Source organism: Trematomus bernacchii, unplaced genomic scaffold (assembly GCF_902827165.1).
Source record: "Trematomus bernacchii unplaced genomic scaffold, fTreBer1.1, whole genome shotgun sequence".
In the NCBI taxonomy this organism is placed as follows: Eukaryota; Metazoa; Chordata; class Actinopteri; order Perciformes; family Nototheniidae; genus Trematomus; species Trematomus bernacchii.
This window is the reverse complement of record NW_022987641.1, coordinates 1250627-1272844: the sequence shown is the minus strand read 5'-3', so window position 1 is coordinate 1272844 and position 22218 is coordinate 1250627. Positions and strand designations below refer to the sequence as shown.

Below are 22218 nucleotides of genomic sequence, written 5' to 3'. Positions count from 1 at the left end.
TACTGATTTAGGAAAGTATTGGAGAAAAAAAAGGTTGATTAACCTTACACATGTATTTCTTTGTTTTTCAAATTAGCAGGTGCAGTATGAGGACTAATATATCGGTACTTTATAATGTGAAAGTGAACTGACCCGCAGCCCTGTGCGGCACAACACCAAAAACAACCCAGGACAAATCATCTGACACAGGAGTGAAAAAACGCAGTAAAACATAAACTGCTCTCTGAGTTTAGCCAGGAGTCCAGTGCATAACACATGAACCTAATATGGCCACAATGTGTGTGTCTCCTTTATCCCACACCCGGGAGAGTGTGTGGAACTGAGCTCCTGGCTAACATTACCCCTGAGACTTTGAGAGCAGGGCCAATCATACTGAATTAGAAAAAAGTAAGAAATTGTGTCAATATGTTATCCACTGAGTTAAGTTATCCAAGTTACATATACAGTATTAATGAGTTGAATTGTTACACCATGAGCCTGGTTATTTCGTAAATGTTTCAAATTCCAAAGCTGTATGTGAGTGTACTGTGGCCCGTCTCAAATAACACAAGAGAGAGAACAGATTGTTTTCATTTCCCCCATAACTGTCTATCAAATGATTTACATTTTTTGGTGGTGCTCCTTTAAATGAATCTACTGTCTGTCCCGCCTACAGGGAATGGAGAGCTTTCAGGTGTTAGTAGTAGGGCATTGGAGGGAAAGGGAGTAGAAGAAGAGGTAGAGGGAGAGTAGGAGAGATGAGTAGCAAAGAGGAGATTGTTGGTTAAGGTTCTTGAGTTCCTGCCTGTTTCCCAGCTCTTAATGTCCCTGAATCCCTCCCTGCCTCTGATACAAGACTCCTAAACCTCCTCTCCGTTACCTTGCACCATCCCTCGTTCTTTTCCTCCGCCACCGTTTGGACTAAACCACCACCCACCCCACTGATTTCTTAAAGAAAATAGGGGGTGGAGACGAGGAGGCAAGGAAAGGAGAGGCGGCTTGTGAGACTCCACTGGGATGAATTTACACAAGAACAAGGATATTTTAAGCCCCATGTGACTCACATCTGCAATTACAAGATGATTAGCACAGCATTTATATCATTAAGCGGTTCTATTCTTGATTAAATATGGAGATAATCACCTTGTTGACACACTATGCCGAATTTGGATCACAAAGTCTTTGATTGGCTATGTGAAACGTGAATAAAAATTGCCTCTAAAAAGGGCTCTGATCCGGGTCACATTAGGGTTAAAGCCTCACTTCCACTATTCCTGTGTAAACCCAACCCCCTGCTTTAGCATGTTGTGTCCGGTTCTCCCCTCACTTGGAAGGATTTGATGAAGGTCCACAGCAGGGTCCGAATCCCTTCCCCGCGCGACAGCAGCTTCACCAGCCTCATCACGCGGAACAGCCGGAAGAAGGTGATGGAGATCCTGGCGTTCTCTTCAGAGTTCTGCAGCCCCTTTTGGTGGGGTTTGGTGTTTTTTTTAAATAAAAAACACAGGACGCATTGGGACACATGCAGATAGGTAAGGGAGGGAAACATACACACACACATACATGAACATACAAACAAAAATCCAGACATACAAGTAACATTCATATGCATATTCCCACCCACAAATAGATGTGGATGTAAATATGTATAACATCCACACACACACACACACACACACACCACACACACACACACACACACACACACACACACACACACACACACACACACACACACACACACACACACACACACACACACACACACACACACACACACACACACACACAAACACTCAGTTAATAAATGAAAAACTGCGTCCTACAAAATCCCATCAAAATTAACTGACAAAAGAGATCTGGGAGAGAATCGGGCAATCACGCTTTATTTTCTGGCTTCATGGAAAAGTCACTTGGCAACAAAGAGATTGGCAAACCATATATGAGCTTCCTGAAAACACCTGCGCCAACCTTTCTTTATAATACATCAGTGCAGCACTTTTGCAGTCTTTACAGGCACCATACTGAACCATCGAATCTTAAAACGGCTCCATTTGTCTTTACAAAAATTCCTGGGTCTGAAAATCTGAAATTATTTCTACTCACCTCAGTGTTGTTTTAAGTAGAACACACTCTTGGATATATTGTATATAACCTATACAAGTTAATAAGGCCATGGAAAGGACATTTGACATGCATTAAAACACTTTCAGAGCCCCTAAAGTAAATGGTCCAACTCAGCTGAGAGATTTGTTTATTCTGCACCGGTAAAGAACAAGTGTAAAAGCTAAGAGCAGGCCAGATTTCCATCAATAGAAGCAAACCCTTTTGTAAGTCACTGATAACAATTCACAACAGATACAGTGCATGAACCCTAGCCTGCAGGCAGATTCCCGTTACAATCAATCATGCAGGCAGGCTAATTGTTTGTCGGTCACGGAGCAACTGGCCACCAGGAGAAATAATCACAAGAGGATTTTCAAATGGAAAGATATTACTGCCCAATGCAGCCACTGCCAGGTAGAAACTAATATGTCATGGGTGGTTTACCTATTCATCTTGAATTCTTTGTTTACTATGATCTTCTACAAGCTGTTTTCACACCTACAATCATTTTATTTGCAGAGCTTCTTGCAATGAACATGCATTTTTCTTACTCTCAAACCATTTAAGCAGTGTGTTTGTGGTGTACTTTTGATTGAAGGTATGCCTTAGTGAAGAACAAGCTTTAGAGGCACTGTAGCTCTCTAACTGTCTATTGTCCCTGTACTCATCCACAGGAAATAACTTCATGATGAAATATTCAGCCATCTTGCTGAGTGCTATTCTAATACAGATTTATTTATTCATGCTGCTCCTACTGCTCATTCTCAGGGACAAAAAGCGGAAAAACAAAGACAACATCAGGATTTGTGTAAAGCATGATGCAGTAAATACAGCAACTAAGGACCTGTTGTATTTACCTTTATATGGCAAACAGCAGATGGATCAGGTCAAGCCTTCAAACAACTAGCATCAGCATTCATGACAGCAGAAACAGTTACGCAAACATTTTAAATCAACAACTAACTAAACTCTACTCCACCAGTATGCATCAAATACATATGACCACATAGAAATGCAGCATAACACCACATCGTCCTCTCTGACCTCTAATCTGTTTGTTGCCATTTGAGTTTTTCCAAGAGGCTCTGAAATCTTTATGCTAATCCTACAGAGAAAACACAGTGAGCTCCTCAGAAGAACTGGCCATTCTCTACGCATCATGGTGCAGTTTGGGATAACAGATGTAATATGCTACTTTTCAAGTGTGAAATGTTTATAGAAATCAACAATGTGTGTCTTTATTTTGACCTTCTCTTACCATTTATGTTCTTATGTTTTTTACGTTTGCACCACAAAACACGAGTTGTCCCAAACTTCACTGACAGATGTGCAGAAAATGACAAATCCTTCTGAGGAGTTTAAGTCAAAATTCTGTACTGCATGTAATACCACAACTGGACCACAATGGGGACCATTGCACCATTGAGAGTGGGACAGTGAGTGAGAGAGGTACAGTGACAGTAGGTAACAGAGAGAGAGAGAGAGAGAGAGAGAGTCTGAATGTGAAGAATAGTTTGGATTATTCAGAGTCATCCAAACAAATAGACTGATTCACAAGAAAGACAAATAGATAGAAAGATAGATATCAGGCCAGTGGAGAAGAAGAGTGAGAGAGAGACTGCGTGATTGCGTGACCATGATGGCTTGCACTCATGACGAAGCGCTGACGGTACCACACCCATAGGGGAAGGGGGAGCAAGTTGCAAGCCATGGGGGGGGTTGGGGCAGCGGACACCATGGCAACAACAATAGCCACTCAAGGAAAGTCACAAGACTCCAGTTATACTTGGCCTGCACAACACAGCGTCCGTCACCATATATACACTCTAAATATATATATGAACATGTAAAAGTACTAACAGCTAGATAAATATAGGTCTGGACATGCTGAAGAGAATGACAGCAGTTGCGACAGGAGGAGTTGCCAGGACGATGAAAGCCGAAAGTCTTGGATCATACTATGGTGTAGCAGAAGAAGGGATTAAAGGATGGAGGGCTGGAGAGATGGTGGAGGAGGTAGGGAGGCGGCGAGGTTACCGTCAGTGCGTACCATTGGCCTTACCACAGGGGGGTGAGAGGAGGAAGAGGAGGAGGAGGAGGGCGAAGAGGAGGAGGACGAGGACGAGGAGGAGTCAGCTGGCTTTAAGGAAAGGCAACAAAGATCAGCACCAGAGCAGCGCCTTGGTGTGTGTGTGTGTGTGTGTGTGTGTGTGTGTGTGTGTGTGTGTGTGTGTGTGTACAGTATTTGTGTCTTTATGTGTTTTTATGTAAAAAGTAGTACAACTTTTAAGCCAGCCCTAAAAATAACTCACAAACCGCAACGCTACTCTCTGAAGAATTATTTTTAGAAAACAATAGCAGAACATTAACACTTACATAAATGCTCTGTTGTGACATTGTGCCGCCTTGTCTGGTGTCAGTTTTATTTAAAATAACGCATAAATTAGTTTCTTCTATATAAAAAAAAACTTTAATCAAATGAAAAGCTGAAAATCATTTCATTTGGGCCAGGAGGGAGAATTGTGTAAGATATTACTGCATATGGAGACTGGACCCATCTTGTGTGAGGCTGAATCACAACGATTGAAACATGTAGAAGGTAAGATATTGGGAAATTGCTGTCCAATGCCTTGAGGGCCAAAATAATGAGTGATGGTCTGGGCCAGCCACAGAGAGTCAAAGAGCGGATTTTGTACGTGTCTATATGCTACATTGTGTGTGTGTGTGTGTGTGTGTGTGTGTGTGTGTGTGTGTGTGTGTGTGTGTGTGTGTGTGTGTGTGTGTGTGTGTGTGTGTGTGTGTGATAGAGGGCGTCTCTGTAGCTATCTGTTTTTCTTTGTGCCAGCTGAAGCTACAGTACAGTAACAGTGAAAGCTTTAGCTCGACTCGGGCTACGTTCACCAAATGCATCTCGGCATTAATGGGCAATGCCTCCTTTGGATATGTGTTATTCAAGCTTTTCTCTGACCTGAGAGTAATCCACATCCACTTTCATCTACTTTCAGGTCATAAAAATGCATCGGAATAACACAATAAAAAATGCTTTTGGAAGTTGGAGCCCACAGGTATTTAAATAACACGGAGAAGCACAAAGGTAACGCACTGCAGGGAGACACCCGCTGGTCATCTCTGGTGTTACGACATGTTACACCACCGGGAGTGATAGATTAACTCCACATTTAATCTATGACTCTTCACTCTGCTTTGGTGCTGGCCCTGTTAAAATGCCTTACTACAAAATGAAGCACTTGAAGACATTCTAACAGAGCCATACGTAATGATCGGACACATTAATGTAAATAAAATAAATTCCTATAATTTGCAAATAACTATTTACCTGGACATGTATATTATAAGCACTTGTGTGTGTGTGTGTGTGTGTGAGTGAGGCATCAGGTTGTGAAGGGAAGGGTAGTTTGGTTGTAGGGAAGGAAAAATGATGGATAAAAGATGACAAGGATGAGTGGGAAAGCTGGGAAGGATAGAAGGAGGGAGGAAGGAAGGGAGGGAGGGAAGATGGCACCTATTCAAACTATGTGCAGATTACGTTACAGCTCAAATATGTGGGAATGTCTGTTTGTGTGTGTGTTACTTCGAGGGCTAGCTTGGTCAATTAAAGCATATTCAAATCTGAAAAATGCTTCAATATGAAACATGAAATCAAGGCGGTTTGTAAATCAATATAGAGAATTCCTTAAAGGCTGAACTACAGTGTGGATGTGAGTTACTGTAGTTGCAGCTCATCTGATATATGAGCTCATTTTAAATTAGCATGAGCTGTTTCTCACATTACACGTCATGTTTTCAGCAAATGTCATCAGTTCAGTCAGTTCAATGGGCAACATGGGTTTCTTTACAAGATGTGTGGTTAAGGTGCATTTGATCTGTCATGGGCCAGGATTAAACCATACTAACTACATTATTTCACAATCCTTTTTAAAAATACGTAACACATAATAGGCTGTCCTCTTTGGATGAGTGACAGCATGAGACCCATGTTACCCAGCTTGCATTTCAGGTGAGCAAGCAGCACCGCAAACCAATGAGAGAGAAGACAGAGAGAGACAGAGATAAACATCCATAACAGAAGAGTAAAGTGAACTGAAAAAGCTCAGAAAGAGAAGAAGAGAGATGGAGAGAAGAAGAGGAGGCATTCCGAGACAAAGAGGAGTAGATGCAGTTCATACTGGCATCCTCTGCAAGACACCGCTCGAAGCAAACCACTACAGATCTGTTCACACTACTTCTACTCATATCAAAAACAAAAAACGGAGAAAAAGAAACCAGATGAGATTTAAGAAGCACCCGCAGGTTGCTGGGGAGAATTAGAGACCCAGGATTTTAAAAGTATTCTGATTCGATGACCACAAAAAGCTAATCTAAGTCAGCAAGCACCCAGCAGAGCAGCGAAGGGGGTGCACTCATAAGAGAGATTTAAGCAATTTAATATTTACTAAAGGCAAAGTGAAAACATTTTAAAAGCTGGCCTGTTACTGCACTTCGCTGTGTACTTAAGAAAAGCAATGACAGGGAGGAAGATGTTGGCAAGCTGCTTCTATTAGTTTGTAACCTCTTTGCACATTAAAATTCACTTTATTTCATACCTCGTGAAATGCAGTAACAGGCTAAAATCTAAAATGTCTCAGTGACAGGGTCCTAGTTCAGAAACAGACGAGACTTCTCACAGGGTTAAAGTGCGGAGGGTTTCTTAAAAAAAAAAAATAGAAAAAGGTAGCCTGAGTGTCATCACTCAAATTATTTAAAAAACAACAGAGAAGAAGAAGAAAAGAAAAAAAAGGACGTAGGGCCATGCCTTTAGGTTAGGGAAGGAGAGGAAAATAATGAAACATTCAGGAATAACTGCAAACCAATCAACAAAATCAAACCAAAGGCAAACTCCAAACCAAAGTGCAGCATCAGTGACTTGTATAGATGACAAAGATGTATATCTCTGGCCCATTGAACCTCAGTTAAATATACCTCATTATATATTATATACCTCAGTATGAAATAAATCAGGTTAATCATTGTCAAAAGTTCCATTGGCAACTGACTCAAATGATTTGTTCACCCTCGGACAGTCTTTTGTTAAGTGTCTACGTATATATTTATACACTCCTCTTTCCCTATATAAAAGCATTCTTGCTAAAAAAAAAATCTGATGCATACATTCAATGCGAAGCAACAACAGGATATAGAACATTTCAACTAGATTTCATCAATTTCATATGTGAATAAAAGATGAAATGTCCATTTAAAAAATACCCGGTGTGGCTTCCATGCAGCCTTGTCAGCCTCTCATGGGGACAAATGGAGTCCCTTTCCAAAGGCCTGATGAACAGCTGCCATGCTCACACACCCCTGGGATACAGTAACCTTATTTGTATGCCTGCCCGGTTCTGTCGGAGGTGAATCACACCGCATTCCACCATGGGGGAACATACCGGTGTACACATGTGCATATCCTTTCTTTGCTTCATGTCCTCAAACCGGCAGCATGCTGAGGTTGTGAGAGTAAATCTAAACTTAATGTGCATCCACATGCAGTAAAATGTTTCTATAATTGATGTGACGTAAGATGATGTAAATGTGTAGAAACAAAGTAAGGTGGTTTATGTGTCTTCATTAGCTGAAACAAATGTAGTGTATATCAAAGTTAGACTCCCAGAGATCTCGACCTATTCAGCTTCACTGGCCAGTCTGATCATAGTACACAATCATTTTCCTCTCCGGCAAACTGCACACACAGCAGAAACTATCCATTGTTAATGCTGAATGAAGAGTTAATACACACTGCCTGTTCTCCTGCCATGGAGCACTTTGAATATCGCATGAATAAAACACCAATTATCCCTGAAGTGTAAATACGATAGACACTCAACATTTGACTTGTGTTTGGCATATTCATTCTTATTCAGCCTCACTGTTGACCATAGGGCCCCCACGTCGATGCTAAATGAATTCATACATACATTTGCATACATTTCACAGGTCCTGGGTAAATCCATGTCTGGGCATTACTATTGTCGGATAAAATATAATAAAAAATTGCAACTTGTATTTTTTCTCATTTGAATTTAGAATGTTTCATGACCCTAGGGTCAAAACACTTGAGAATCTGTATTCAATATCTTTCCAGTAACGTTTGCTGCTTTGCAGAAATGCGCACCCTATCTGTAAACATGATATACAGTAGCAGGCCTGGATATAGCACCTTCACATCTGCCATGCTATACAGTGTCCATCATGCCAGGGGAATGGACACGATCCCCTGTGGCGATGTTAAAAGATCAACTCAATGTGAAACCAAACCAAGTGCTGAGACAATGCAACAGGTTCAAGTGGTAAATGCAATAGTTTTTGAAGCTATTGATGTTTATCAGACTGAGGCATGAATACCTTTCTGAAGCAGTTTCAAATGTTACATAATCTATACAAAACAGGACTTGAATTAAGAGAATTCAAATTGAATTGCAGCCCAATTATTCCATTCCTGAAGATAAATACGCAGAAAGGGGAACTCAGGAAAGCTGTTTTGAAGCCTCCAGTTGTTATACAGAGTTAACATAATAATGTTAGCATCCCAAAGGCCAACATATTAATGAATAAAACTGACCCATCTAAAAAGTATTAAGATGTAATGGGTCAAAAATCTCTAAGAACCACTGTAGCAAGCCTTTCTTTTGTTTCAAATGACTACGACATCTGGACGTTTTCACTGCCAGAGTTATTCAGCCGTCTGTTAAGCTCAAATGTGATGCAGCTGAAGTTTCCTAATCATCTGAAAGCATGCGAGATGGGTATCAGCACTCTGTCCGTGTGTGTGTGTGGGAATGGCAGAGCAGGCAGGCAGGAAGGGAGGGAGTTGGACTACTTACGTTAACCTCAGTGATCGCTATGTCAACAATGCTACCCACAACTATCAAGGCATCAAATGTGTTCCATGCATCAACAAAATAATGCTGCGTAGGGGTGGAGAGAACAGAAAAACAACAGAAGAAAAGGACAGAACATAAGACATTTAAAAAATGGAAAAAACAAAAATAAATGGAGAGAGGAGAAAAATAAGATAAAAAACATTATATACATGAGCATTGGAGTTTTTTTAGTAGGAGGAGAGAGGGAAAGAATCAACAAAATTCAACGGCAAAAAAAGAAAAGGAGGGGTCTTGAAAAGATGGACAGCAGAGGAAGAGCAGCGGAGATCGGTCATGCTTGTCCATGAGAGGAAAATGTCAACAACAAGAACAACAGTACAGAACAAATTCCAACAAAATCACAACCAAATAAAAGGCCCCTGTTGTTGTGGTTAAAATGATGTGTAAGTGTGTGATTGGTCAGCGAGTTAGTTCAGTTAGTGAGGGAATCAAACCTGAGGATAAGTCACAGTCCGACAAAAAGTGGAGAAAAAAACCCGACAACACCTGAGATACTGTGAGGAAGCAGGACGCAAGACAGGAACCTTCTGTGCCCAAGCTAAACCCTGCCTCTACGTTTTAAGAAACCCATGAAGAAGCTTGGTCTCGCTCAGGAACCCTTTGTGGTCGGGGGTCCCCTGAGTAGCAGCGGCCATCTTGGAGTCAAGGATGAAGGGAGAGAAGTAGGAGAAGGAAGAAGAGAAAGAGGAGGCAGAGAGAGGAGAAGGAGAGATGAAGAGAAAGGACAACACAACAAAGAAAGAGCCACCGAGGAGGAGTGTGGAAGAATGAAAGAAGAATCAAGAAGGCACAAGACAGAGAGAAAGAGGGAGCGACAAGGAGAGTGGGCATCGTACTTACGTTGATCTCACTGAGAATGACGTCTATTATGCTGCCAATTACGATGAGGAAATCAAACACATTCCAGGGATCACTAAAGTACCCCTACACAGGATGAGGTGAGCAGGAGGAGGAGATGGAGGAGGAGGAGGAGGGTAAGAAAGGTAGGTTAGAAGGAAAACAACATCTGCTGCCACTTCCCAGCCCTATTACGTCGGTATGAGGCTGTGCAGTACACTGAGGGGGAGAATCAGCTGATGAACAGACACATGAAAGGACACATTTGAATGCTAATCGACAGAATCAAACGCTTTCCTTTCCAGTATCTGTCCATCAGCTGGATTTCCTGCTCTGTTATAGCGTGTTAGGTGGAAGTTATTCAAGTCTTCCACCAGCATCTTTGGCTGTTCTAGCAACGTGATTATACTGAAAGCCCACTTTGTGTGATTAACTTGTGGAGGCCGATTCATCACCAGTAGTGGTACAAAGTGAGTATTTATGCAAAACATCCCCATAGCTTCAGGCCAAAGTTGTTTCATTTAGGGTGGTAAAATACAAATATATTATATGTACTGTGAGGAGAGAGCTGTATCTTGGAAAGAATGTTTTATTTTCTGGTGTTTAACTTGAGGGGAGAGCCAAGATCTAACAAGGGTCATTGTGAGGTCATGGCATTTTTAGAAACATTTCCATAAACTGTAAAGCAAGTTACTTTTCATTCAGACTGTGTGTTCTCCCATAGCACCATTTTGATTGGTATTACTGTGGACTAGGAAGGCGTATGTTGCAACCATTTTTGTGCCAATCTTTTGCAACAAGATAATATGAAATATGTAAGCATTTGTGTGTCTAAAGATGGCTGGAACTTCGAACAGGTGGATAAGAAGGACCAATGTCTGGATAATGAAATGTCCTATTTTTAGGAAGTGTTATTTGACTCTGACTGCAACGTTTTAAAAACATTACGTGTGCACAAATGAATACAACTCATTTGTATGAATCAAACTGGTAAAGTGGCAAAACAGAAAGATGCTGAGAGAAAGTCAATCATAGTGAATCTACTTGAATCTGTCATCAGCACCTGAGGTATCATCTTAAAAGGCTATGTAAAAATAACAAGGCATCCTTGGACGCTATAGTGGTTTGATGAAGTTGTTTGAGGTGTGACAATATTAATGTAAAAGCAGGGCCAAACATTAATAGAGTTTAGGGTTAGAATCTAAATGCTATTGCATGTAGTGATTGCATTTATTTGCCATACTAACGTCCCCACACATCAGTTATAAAACAGGAAGTGGGGAGGAAAGCGAACACAGATCATTCAAAAATATGTTCAGAACTAAACAACACTGTTAAGATCACAAATTAAAAGGCATTAGCACACATTTTTCACATTATAAAAGTCTCCCCAGCTGATTCCACATGTGCTTTGACGACTGCAATACCTGAAAATAAAAGTGTTAGCGGGTGGTCCGGCTGTGTGTGCCGGAAGAGTTTACTGAAGTTAAAACAATGAGACAAGTAATGTCCTTAAGGGTGGGTCATTTTCAATACCAGGTTCATTATGGCTTGGGAACATTTCCTCATGCGGCACTTCACTTTTTTACATAAACGAAATGCATGAAAGAGGGAAAATAGGTATCAGTTTTTGTATTTTCCACTAAAAACTGAATTGAGTAAGCCATAATTAGCGTTAACATGAACTTATATTTCACACATAATGCAGCGCAGCATGAGGTCATTTCCCAAGCCTTAAAAGTTCTCCTGCACATAATTGGTTATTCCAGCTGGAGCCGCCTGTGCATGAAAACACTGCAAGACATGCATGATTACATGCATGAAGTACATCCATAATCTTTTTATGTTATTATAAAAAGAAAATATTATTTTATTCATCTTAATAAATCTTGATAAAAGAACACATTTTGTAAAACATAATGTTGATTTAATAGCTAACTGGAAAAACGACATATCATTACGTTTTAATAAGTAGTGAGAAATCCAAGGGCTCCCAGATAATGAATTTGTTCATAAATGACATTCATTAATGCCAACAAATAACTTTGAGCAATTAACTTCACATAAATAATAAATACAAATTCGAATTAATTCAATAACTGACTAGAAATAATGAATGAATGCATAAAACATGGAGTATTTGGAATTCAAAGTTCAGAATTTGGTTATAACGCACTGTTTATAATGAGCATAATGAGTAAAAGTGACACCGGCACCGTTGCCAATTATGTTGAAGGATAAGGTTAAAAAAAAAGAAAATGACTCTCAGCAGGCTGTTTAATTTAACTTCATATTTCACCGTCTCGTTCTATTAAAGAAGTCAGTGAGCTGAAGCACAGAGCCTTTATGTGTTTATGTCAGTTTGGCTAATCATTATCTGTAAAAAGTCAAGCAATAACTGGAATGTTTCTTATACTCATCTTTTGATTAACATTATGTACTGTGCAGGGTAAAAATATGATATGAAACAGTTTTGTCTATTGATTCAGTTTAAGGATTTTCTACGAACCCTGCAGTAATAGGATGAAGCGTTCCCATCTGTTACTGTTTAAATAGCTGATGCACCAGGACGTTCTAACATTGGACCAATAAACCCACACAGCTTCATAGCAACAACAGCAGGAAAACAAGGGAGCAGTGAGATTAAAAGCCACATGATGCCGTCCACTAATCATGTTTTAGATCCATGACACGGTAATTATCGTCTGGAGGAAATTACATGCGGATTAGGAACATACAGCTCAACATCAGTGAGCAGTTATTTCTGATGCAAAACCTCAAATGTACAGCATTAGACTATTTTATTATATCCATAGGTTGTCATGATTAGTAGTACAACTTTGTTTGATTAACATACTAAACGCAGCAGATACTTTTTATTTCTCTACTTTACTGCATCTACTAGACTGTTATTTTTTATGTCATAGCTAGAGAGGTGGACTTACCCTGGGTTTGAAGGCGATCAGTTTTAGGATCATCTCCACAGTGAAGAGTCCAGTGAAGAGCATGTTGAGGATGTTCATGGCATCATTGAAGCCTTTTGTCTGTCCATGATGCTGCAAAGACACACAAATGACTCGTTAAAAAGAAAGGGGGATTTGTGTGTGTGTGTGTGTGTGTGTGTGTGTGGGAGAGAGACTCACCTGCATGGCCAGACAGATGGTGTTGAGAAGGATGAGTGTGAACATCAGGTACTCAAAGTAGGTGGAGTTGACCACATACCACACCTTATACTGGTAGGGGTTCTTGGGGATGTAGCGCCGCAATGGACGTGCCTTCAAAGCGTACTCCACACACTGACGCTGTGACACACACACAAACACGTGAGCATACACAAACATTTCGCCTGTTTCTCATCACTCCTCCTCTCTGTGCTCAGACCACCCTGGAGGAAGAGCTGCAGAATTGTCTTTTGGCAGTCTGAAAAAGCTCTTTCCAGCCCAGACTTCTGTTCCCTGCTCTGTGTGAATGTCCATGTTCTTGAATCATCACAGGAAACCCAGCTGCAGGGACTTGGCCTGGCTCCTTCATTAAGCTTTAGTCTCATCTTCTTTCTGAGCTGCTGTACTTCTCGCCTGGCTGCTCTCCTGGAGTGGTTCAGCCCCTAAAACTCAGGTTCAGCTTCCCATGTCTCCCCCCCCACTGCAGGGCATACATTCACTCTCCTTTGTGCCTTGTGAATTGCAAAATGACTTTCCCACTTCAGCCAAAATAGTCACTCTCCTTCTACTTCAACCTTAAAACACACATCTATCTTGCAGTAAACAGAAGTAAGTAATAAAAGACAGACAGAGACAGTACCTGGTTCTTGTCCAGCTCACAGTTCTTATACTCTTGCTCTCCTTGCTCCTGGAACGTGACAATGACGAAACCGACGAAGATGTTCATCATGAAGAAGGCGATGATGATGATGTAGATGATGAAGAAGATGGAGATGACCACGCGGTAGTTGTAGATGGGCCCAACGTCCTCGGTGTGAGAGTCTATGGCTCGGTACAATAACCTAAGGGAGGGCAGGGAAGGAGGGAGGAATCATTGAAGGAAAGGAGGAAGATGGAGATTGCAGGAGAGAAAATGACTCAGTTTTAATGAGTATAAAATACACTCTGCAGGAAACCACAACATACTATATTTATCAAGCAACTGATATCTTCCTATCAGGACATACTACTCAGAGCTGTCAATCACTTCTGTTAACAATGCTAAAGGAGAAACACTACAGGCTATTAAAAGAGCTGCTGACCTGGTTATATCCTTCATGTAATGTATGACTATACATATATGCACGCCTTGATGTATTGAAAGATGATTGGGAGAGGACTCAATGTCAACTTAGTTAAAAAAGACGAGATAAAAAAAAGAAAGTATTGGTTATGAACCGTTATGCAAACATGTGTGTAATAGATTAACTTAGACTATTGCTAACCAGCATTATGTATGATTTGTGGGACATGGCAAGAGGGGGGGGGGGGGAGGGATGGGTGTCGAGGCCAAGGGACTCCCTATACATCTCCTTTTATTATTTTTTCTCTTTCTTTTTGTATTATTGTACATAACTTGTATCTGTATATGTGTCCCTCTGTGAGTGCTACTAGAATAGAATAAAAAGTTGGTCACAAAAATAAATAAATACACTGTGTAAAAACAGTATGCAGGTCAGGATATATATATATATATATATAAATGCATTTTTAGTTTTAAGATACGCACTCTGGCCAGCCCTCGAAGGTAGACACAGCAAACAGAGCCATCATGCCTTGCAGGACATTGTCGAAGTTGAAGTCGCTGTTCTCCCACAGTCTCAGGGCTCTTTCAGGCTTCCCCACATCACCATCCTTATACATAATGTAGGAACCCCTGTGGACACAAGCAGACACGCACACACATATCCACATATATTATCTAGTAGTTATTCTATAAGGTAGAGTTCGAGCAGCTTGCGTGCAGGAGGGATCTCTCACCTGCACTCTGCATACGTTTGTTTGGAGCTGTCAGTACAGGTGAAGAACTTGCCCTGAGGGGAAAACATAGAGATTTAGTATTTAAATTACCCGGATTACGAAGCCTGTCCTTCTTCTTCTTTCCCTCCTTTCCACTTTACCTTAAAGAGTTGTACTCCAATGCAGGCAAACATGAACTGGAGCAGCGTGGTGACGATGACAATGTTGCCGATGGTCCGGATTGCCACAAACACGCACTGCACTACATGCTGTAAAACACACCCATAATGATAGTGAAGTACAATAATGTGTATTTATTTGTTGAGAAGAGAGTATGAGTGTATTATGTGTTTTTGATATACGTGTGAGTGTTTTAACCTTCAGTCCTTTGGCTCTGTTGATGGCCCTCAGTGGTCTGAGCACCCGCAGGACCCTCAGGATCTTCACCACGTTAATGGCACTGGACCTGAAACACACATGGGGTTAACTATGCTCCAGTTTAACTGATGAAACACACATTTTTACACACATGAAGACATATTTGCAAAAGAAGTTTTAAAAGCATTTTTTCAGCACAAACTGAAGTAAAGGTCAATAAACACACAAGTTAAAGAAACCAAAATGATCAGATAAAAGTGAAGTGAACGAGAAGTATGACACAAAACTATAATGATTGTCTTTAGAAACAGGTAAAGGTGGCCTTAAATTCTGCAAAGTCAGTAATAATATGTGTGTTTTTTTTTTTTTTAAACATTACCTTTACAGAATGTATGCTTAAAAAAAGCAATGAAACATGTTTAAAATGACTTATAACAAAACGCTGAATAGTATCTCTGATTTCTATTAGGGCATTGGAAGCAGTGCACTTTATTTTATCTAGCAAAAATCAGGTGGTCAAATAAAAATAGTGGATTATAGTCAGGTTTAGTTCATTCTTAACTACTGGCAAAGGTATCATATATTGACTGACATTATGGGTTTGTACGTGTTGATGAATAAGGAAAATAACATAAAATGTGCACAATAGTAGGAACAATATAGAAAAAGTGTTTATGTATCAAACACACACATGTTCAACACAGATAAAGCAACACACAGACATGTACAGGCAAACAGAGTTATTGTGCTGTAAGAGAGTGTCAGTTAAAGCCAAATGCCAAACAGTGTGACCTTTCAAAGGAAGTGGAGTGAAGGAAAAGGTTTGAACATTTAAACCAAAAGAATCAAATGCATACATTGACATTTTGAATTTTACAATAGATATTTGGAAAAAGCTTAAGCATTGGTCCATTGTTCATCTGAACTAGGTCTCATTATTACTATATGACGTCAACAGCTCTGAAACAAGCTTCAGGATGTTCAGTTCACCGATGAACAAAATACAAAAACTTTTTCCCAAAGTGTCACAAAGGAAAAAAGTGTATTCAAAATGTCAATTTATACTTTTAAGGGAGTGACGTTTTAAGAGGGTTAAAGGAGTGGTATAAAGGGAGTGACATTATTCTCTGTATACTTTAAAATCAAAAAAGGAAAGACCTGTTGAACAGTTCACACAGGAAGGTAAAGTTTAAAGGGAATCAAAGGTAGCTCATGTTGAGCAGGATTTCATCAGCAACATATCACAGTCAAACCAGCTGTGGAGATATCCTGTAGTGATAGTACAAACTTCAACTCAATTTCAAACATTTCTTTAGAATATAAAATGAATATAACTACTAATGAATGTTATTCAATAATAGCCCTGAGCAAGTCCTACATCAGTAGAAACATGATGGCATTTTAATGATTTATTCACTCAAATAAAGGCTTGTTTCCTTCCTTGTGCCTGGATCACATTTCTGTTTATCCTGAATATAGCTGTGCAAGCCACCTGATTTGTAAATAGTTTCCTAAGAAAGCAAACATGCAGTTTCCGTCCAGAGATAGGAAGTAAGGTGTTACATATCGGACACACTGTTCTTTCGTGTGAACTAATGTTGGACATATTACATGCTGTCCACACACAATATCACACAGAGCAGAAACACATCACGCTTTCTGTATGTGGTTTTCTGCATTTTAACTAACAAAACCCTTGATAAACTTTTGCAATTTCCATGCTGTTTTTCTACAAAATGACTTCTATTTGCGCAGATACTTAAATGGACATTTAAAAAAAAGGATACAGATATACTGTACAGTATATCCACAGGGGATACTTCCATATTGGGAAGGAGAAAAATGATATTGAAATAAATGCACTGAGGCGGTAGTAGACACTACCAGCACCTTCACAATTAATCTGACTGTGATATACCCAGAAAAAATCCCACACACTCACGACTTTGAACAGGCAAAAACAACTGAGATTTGAGCATTATGGTGTCATTTCTACAGCCCAGGAGAGTTCCGTTTATCCAAATGTATGGTAACTGAGTTTGCGCTGCCCCAAAATATATGTCACAGAATAGATAAATAATCATATTGACATTTATTGGACATGACAGCTGAGTACAATATAACAGGACCCAGGGGGCGCCCCCCAGAAAAGACAATCTTTGGCTCAAAACAGATTTTGCTGATAAGACCTGAAAGTGTGACAAAGCACAATCTTGTGTTTTCCCATTATCAATACAGTGTAACCCCAATAACCTGCGCCTGATGATAACATCACAGATTGCACTCTGGAGTTTATTTTCTTTACTAAAACTCTCCAAGACCATAGAAATACCAAAAGCAAAAGAGTGACAGTTTTACACAGTTAAGGTGAAGGTCTGTTAAGGGGGTTATTAGTGCGGACTAATATGGACTTACGTCGAGAAGTCATGTCTATTAAGCATTAGAGACAGAGAGTGTAGCATAGCATATTAAACATCAGAAATATCACAGCATTTCAAGAACAAGAAGCAGAGAACACATTTAGTAAACATCACAAAGAGAGAAAGGAATTGGGAGTAATGAAGTGTGAACTTGTTAGAGAACAGAGAGAAGTGTGAAGCATGGGGCAATTTACATTAACACATTTTTGTTCCCACTTTACAGCTTGATTTGTGTCTTCTTGGAATGGACTAGTGTCTCATGCACTTGTCATTATCTGGCTGACTGGTCCAGCTTTTTAACATGAAGCCACACAAATGGATGTTTGATGATATTGTAAGCTTCCCTGATGATGTCGCTTGGAACTGCTGCCACATAATGTTAGATTTATCAGTGCACACTACTTGGACTGAAAGGCTAAAGCAGCTTATATTTCAAATGGGACGACAGTATAAAGCATGCATCAGGAGACGTTAGGCTGCACTCACTGTATTCCAGAGGAGATGAGGGACACACTGACAACCACCAGGTCCAGAATATTGAAATAGTTTCTACAGAATGAACCTTTATGGAGGACGGCCCCATAGGCTGTCATCTGTAGGGGTCAAAGTTCATATTTTAAAGAAGGATACAAGCACAGTTGAGTAAAAGTACATTTTGAATAAAAGTAGATATAATACATTGTAAATATACTGTTAAAAGTAAAAGTCCTGCTTTCAAAATCTTACTTAAGTACTAAAGCATCGGCATCAAGTTACACTTAAGAATTATTAGTAAAAGTACTCCTTAGTACCCGTAATGGCCCAATTCAGAATCCTGTATATATATTGAGTTACCGGGTAACTATCATGATCTGCATTATCTGTTTTTATCACAGCTTGTGAATGTAGAGCTTATTGAAATACTCGATATACTGCTGCTGGGTGTCTTAACCTGTAAATATATGTCAAAGTGTATATAATCATTGATTTACATTTTGTATTAGCTAATATTCTAAATCTGAGAAGTAACTAGCAGGGTTCATACACTTTTTCACCAATGATTTTCAATTACTTTTCCATGACTTCATGACCTTTACCTAATTTTCCATGACCAAGATAATTACTCTTTCTCAGCGGTACCACTGAAAATGGTTTATTTGAACATGGAACAGGAAAATAAGGTCTGCATATGAAACATGTTGTGCCTATCTAAAACAAATCAAATAGTAGGCTTACTAGCTCCTACACGCTAAAGCAACTAAAATCTCTCACCAGCAAAATACCTCGACAGTTAAATGCCATTTTATGTTTCATTACTATACGATACAGTATTTATTATCATTATAGTATTACTATTTTGGCGATTAGATAAAATATAAATTATATTTGATGCAACTTTAGTTCGATTTCCATGACTTTTCCAAAACTTTGGGAAAAATATTGTTTTCCAAAACTTTTCCAGGGCCTGGAATTAGCATTTTGAATTTCCATGACTTTTCCAGGTTTTTAATGACCGTAAGAACCCTGAACTAGTAACTACAAGCTTTCAAATAAATATAAAGGAGTAATAATTACAAAATTGGCCTCTAAATTGTATTAAAAAAAATATATAAAGGAAAATACTCAGGTAAAGTAGAAGTACCTCAAAATACTTAAGTACAGTTCTTGAGTAAATGTACTTTGTCACTATCCACCACTGGTGTGAAATAAAATAAACAATTGAATAAGTGCTTTTGACCTTTATCTCTGAGCAGGCATTACATAATACATGCATGGGTTTACTGCAGAGGAAACATACTTATATTATTTTATTATAAGTCTACTTTATAAAAGATTGGGATCACATTAAATTAAAGCAAATCAATCACATGTAAAACTTGCAGATGATACGTCCCAAATATGATGCATCGTAAACTTGATATACTACCTTAAGAATGATCTCAATGGTGAAGAGTCCAGTGAAAACATGATCTGCATATCCCAGGATCTGCAAAAGAGAAAAACAATAACAGCTTTTTGTTTAGAGGTACCATAGCATGAAACATAGACACAAACAGAAACATGATAACGTGCAGTTCTTCAGAGTTACAGCTGAACTAATGGTTAACTGTAGCATCGTCCTGGATGACTTCACCACATACTGAATTAATCACGATGAGGTTCAGGGCTAAGGGTAATGAGGTTCGATTAGACTAACATGCTACGAGTGAATAGAGCGTAAACTGAAAAACAGGAAGTATAATTCCATTAAAATGTCAGGCTAAGGTTAATTGAGGTAGATTTGTATACAGAAACTATATAATAGCCAAAGACAATACAATACAACAGATCTTTAGGGTATCTTGCTCAATGAGAGAATAAACAATACACAAAGACAGGAACCGTGCTCATTCTTCACATTGATCTACAGCTCACAAATTACACCAATTAACCCTTAATAACATTTATATATAAGATTATGGTGTTGCGCTTTAAGTGTACACAGCTGCAATGGTCTTAAACATTAACAGGCGTTTCACATCTTCCTAACATGAAGCTAATCACAGTACAGTACTCTGGAAGAAATGTCATTAAGTGTACCAGCCAGTCACAATAAGCTCTGCTTCCTCTATATGTTGCTGTCGGCTATAACCCATTTAGTACCGAATACATTTTTATGGGCAACTAATGATGACTACAGTGTTCGCTTTAGTCTGTGCCCAAATGCAAATTAGGCCTTATACAGTATGTGTTTATTCTATACCCTTACATTCATGTTCTTTTATGGTGTGTGTTACCTGGTTTCTGAAGGAGTCATTCTTGACCGGGTCCTCTGCAGCCAGACTGATGCTGCTCAGCAGGATGAAGAAGAGGATGAGGTTGGTGAAGATGTTGTGGTTGACTATCTTATGACACAGAACCCTGAATCTGAAAAACAAAGTGAATTAAAACATATTTCATTCTCATGCTACAAAATGTATAGAACATTTGATATGATCAGAACATGACAGAGATGGGAATAAACACTGGGAGAAACTGTGGGGGGGAGAAAGGCAGGTCGGCTGACTGCAGAACCACAGCCTGCTCTTACTTGTTATCGTGACCAAAGACGAAGAAAGCGCGGGCCTCAGGCATGGGAATGGCCTTCTCCTTCAACTGAACGTCGGAGAGTGGTCTCGGCCTCGGACCCACCGGCATTTCAGGCTCCTCCTCCTCATCGTCTCCTGATGAGAGGAAGGAAAAGGATAACAGTGAGAATAAATAAAATGCTGACGGGGGTATTGTTGCCTTAGCAGAGGTAGCAAAGGATCCAAAGGAACAATTGGACTGAATCAAAATTCAATAAAGTACTTTCAAAAGTGTTGATAAGTACTTGCTACTTGTATTCACAGGTTCTTGGTACCAAGTTTCTATTCATATATACCTAAGACAATTGACAACAATGGGACCCAAGACAGCATTTTTGATATATATGAAGCAGTGTGAAATTAAAATATGTAATTATTAATATGGGATGAAAACTACTTTTTTAAGATGTTTGAGATGAGAATATTTATTTATTGGAGATGTCACATAGACCTGTAGAGTTTTTGGTTGTCATGACAACCATGTGTTACCTATGTAGTCGTTGGCAGGATATGGGTTCTTCTCCTCACTCTCATCTCCACAGTAGTCACCTATGCTAATCTGCAGTGGGAGAGCAAAGCATTCAGTAACAAGTTCATTCATTTCTCTAACAACACTTTTAGATAATTGAAGACTGCAGATACTCTAGTCTCTATGTGTGTTTCTGTACCTTTGTGGCAGTGTTGGCCTCTCCATCGGAAGTGATGGACTTCAGCTCTATCTCCTTCTTCTTCTTCTTCTTCTCCTTCTTCTTCTCCTCCAGGGGCAGCTTCTCGTTGGCTAGACGCTTTTCTGGGATGGCCAACCTTGAAAGACAGAATATTAACAGCTTTCCCCTTTCCTAACCTTAGCCCCATTTTAATCCACTAATGTGTAATGAATCACATCTAGATTAAGACCAGGAGAACAAAAAAAAACACTTAGATTTGTGTAATGAGGGGGAGTATTTCAATCCCAGGGGGTGGCTGTGCTGATATCAAATCAAACAGGCAAATGTTTTTCCTAAGATCAATAGAGGTTGCATCCAAAAAGAAGACATGTAATGATTTGTCGAAGCTATTTTCCTCAGCTGCACTAAAATCTCACATTATCACTGCTGACAAATTGCCTTTGTCAGCAGTGAGACGCTTAAATTACCCAATAAAAAAATGGTTTCGACACAAAAGCAAAGCAGATAAAATGTCAGCCTGACTTAAAACCATAATAACATGTTCATGCTCTGATTGTAAATCATTTTTAGTACTTTAATTTCAAGGCTCGAGTATCACCGCCCTTGAATCCTATCCTACCTTTCCAGGTGTCACATGCAAGAAGATGTCCTTTGTTTCTTTTCCCCAGATAACTGTCCACCTGTCTTTCTTACCTGGCCAGTTTTTTCCTCTCCTTCTCCTCTTCCTCTTCTTTCTGGGCAGATGTCAGGCTCTCAGCGTCTGCTAGATTGTCAACAGCGATGGCCAAGAAGACATTCAGTAGGATGTCTGTTCAGAAGGGTGAAGCTAAGGATGTTGCTGAACTAACAGATCATCAGTGTGGATG

The 22218-nt window shown here is 39.6% G+C and overlaps 1 protein-coding gene across 1 annotated transcript in view; it reads right to left on the bottom strand.

Moving 5' to 3' along the window:
• The window catches only part of cacna1c (calcium channel, voltage-dependent, L type, alpha 1C subunit), a 141773-nt gene that overhangs the window by 14158 nt on the left and 105397 nt on the right, over positions 1-22218 (bottom strand). Inside the window, 17 exon segments of the mRNA XM_034133322.1 lie at positions 1307-1444; positions 4136-4225; positions 9864-9947; positions 12806-12916; positions 13004-13162; positions 13662-13863; positions 14571-14717; positions 14822-14874; positions 14962-15069; positions 15179-15266; positions 18085-18191; positions 19505-19564; positions 20355-20484; positions 20648-20780; positions 21174-21243; positions 21353-21488; positions 22046-22160. Of these exon segments, the coding sequence (XP_033989213.1) occupies positions 1307-1444; positions 4136-4225; positions 9864-9947; positions 12806-12916; positions 13004-13162; positions 13662-13863; positions 14571-14717; positions 14822-14874; positions 14962-15069; positions 15179-15266; positions 18085-18191; positions 19505-19564; positions 20355-20484; positions 20648-20780; positions 21174-21243; positions 21353-21488; positions 22046-22160 (1931 nt within the window).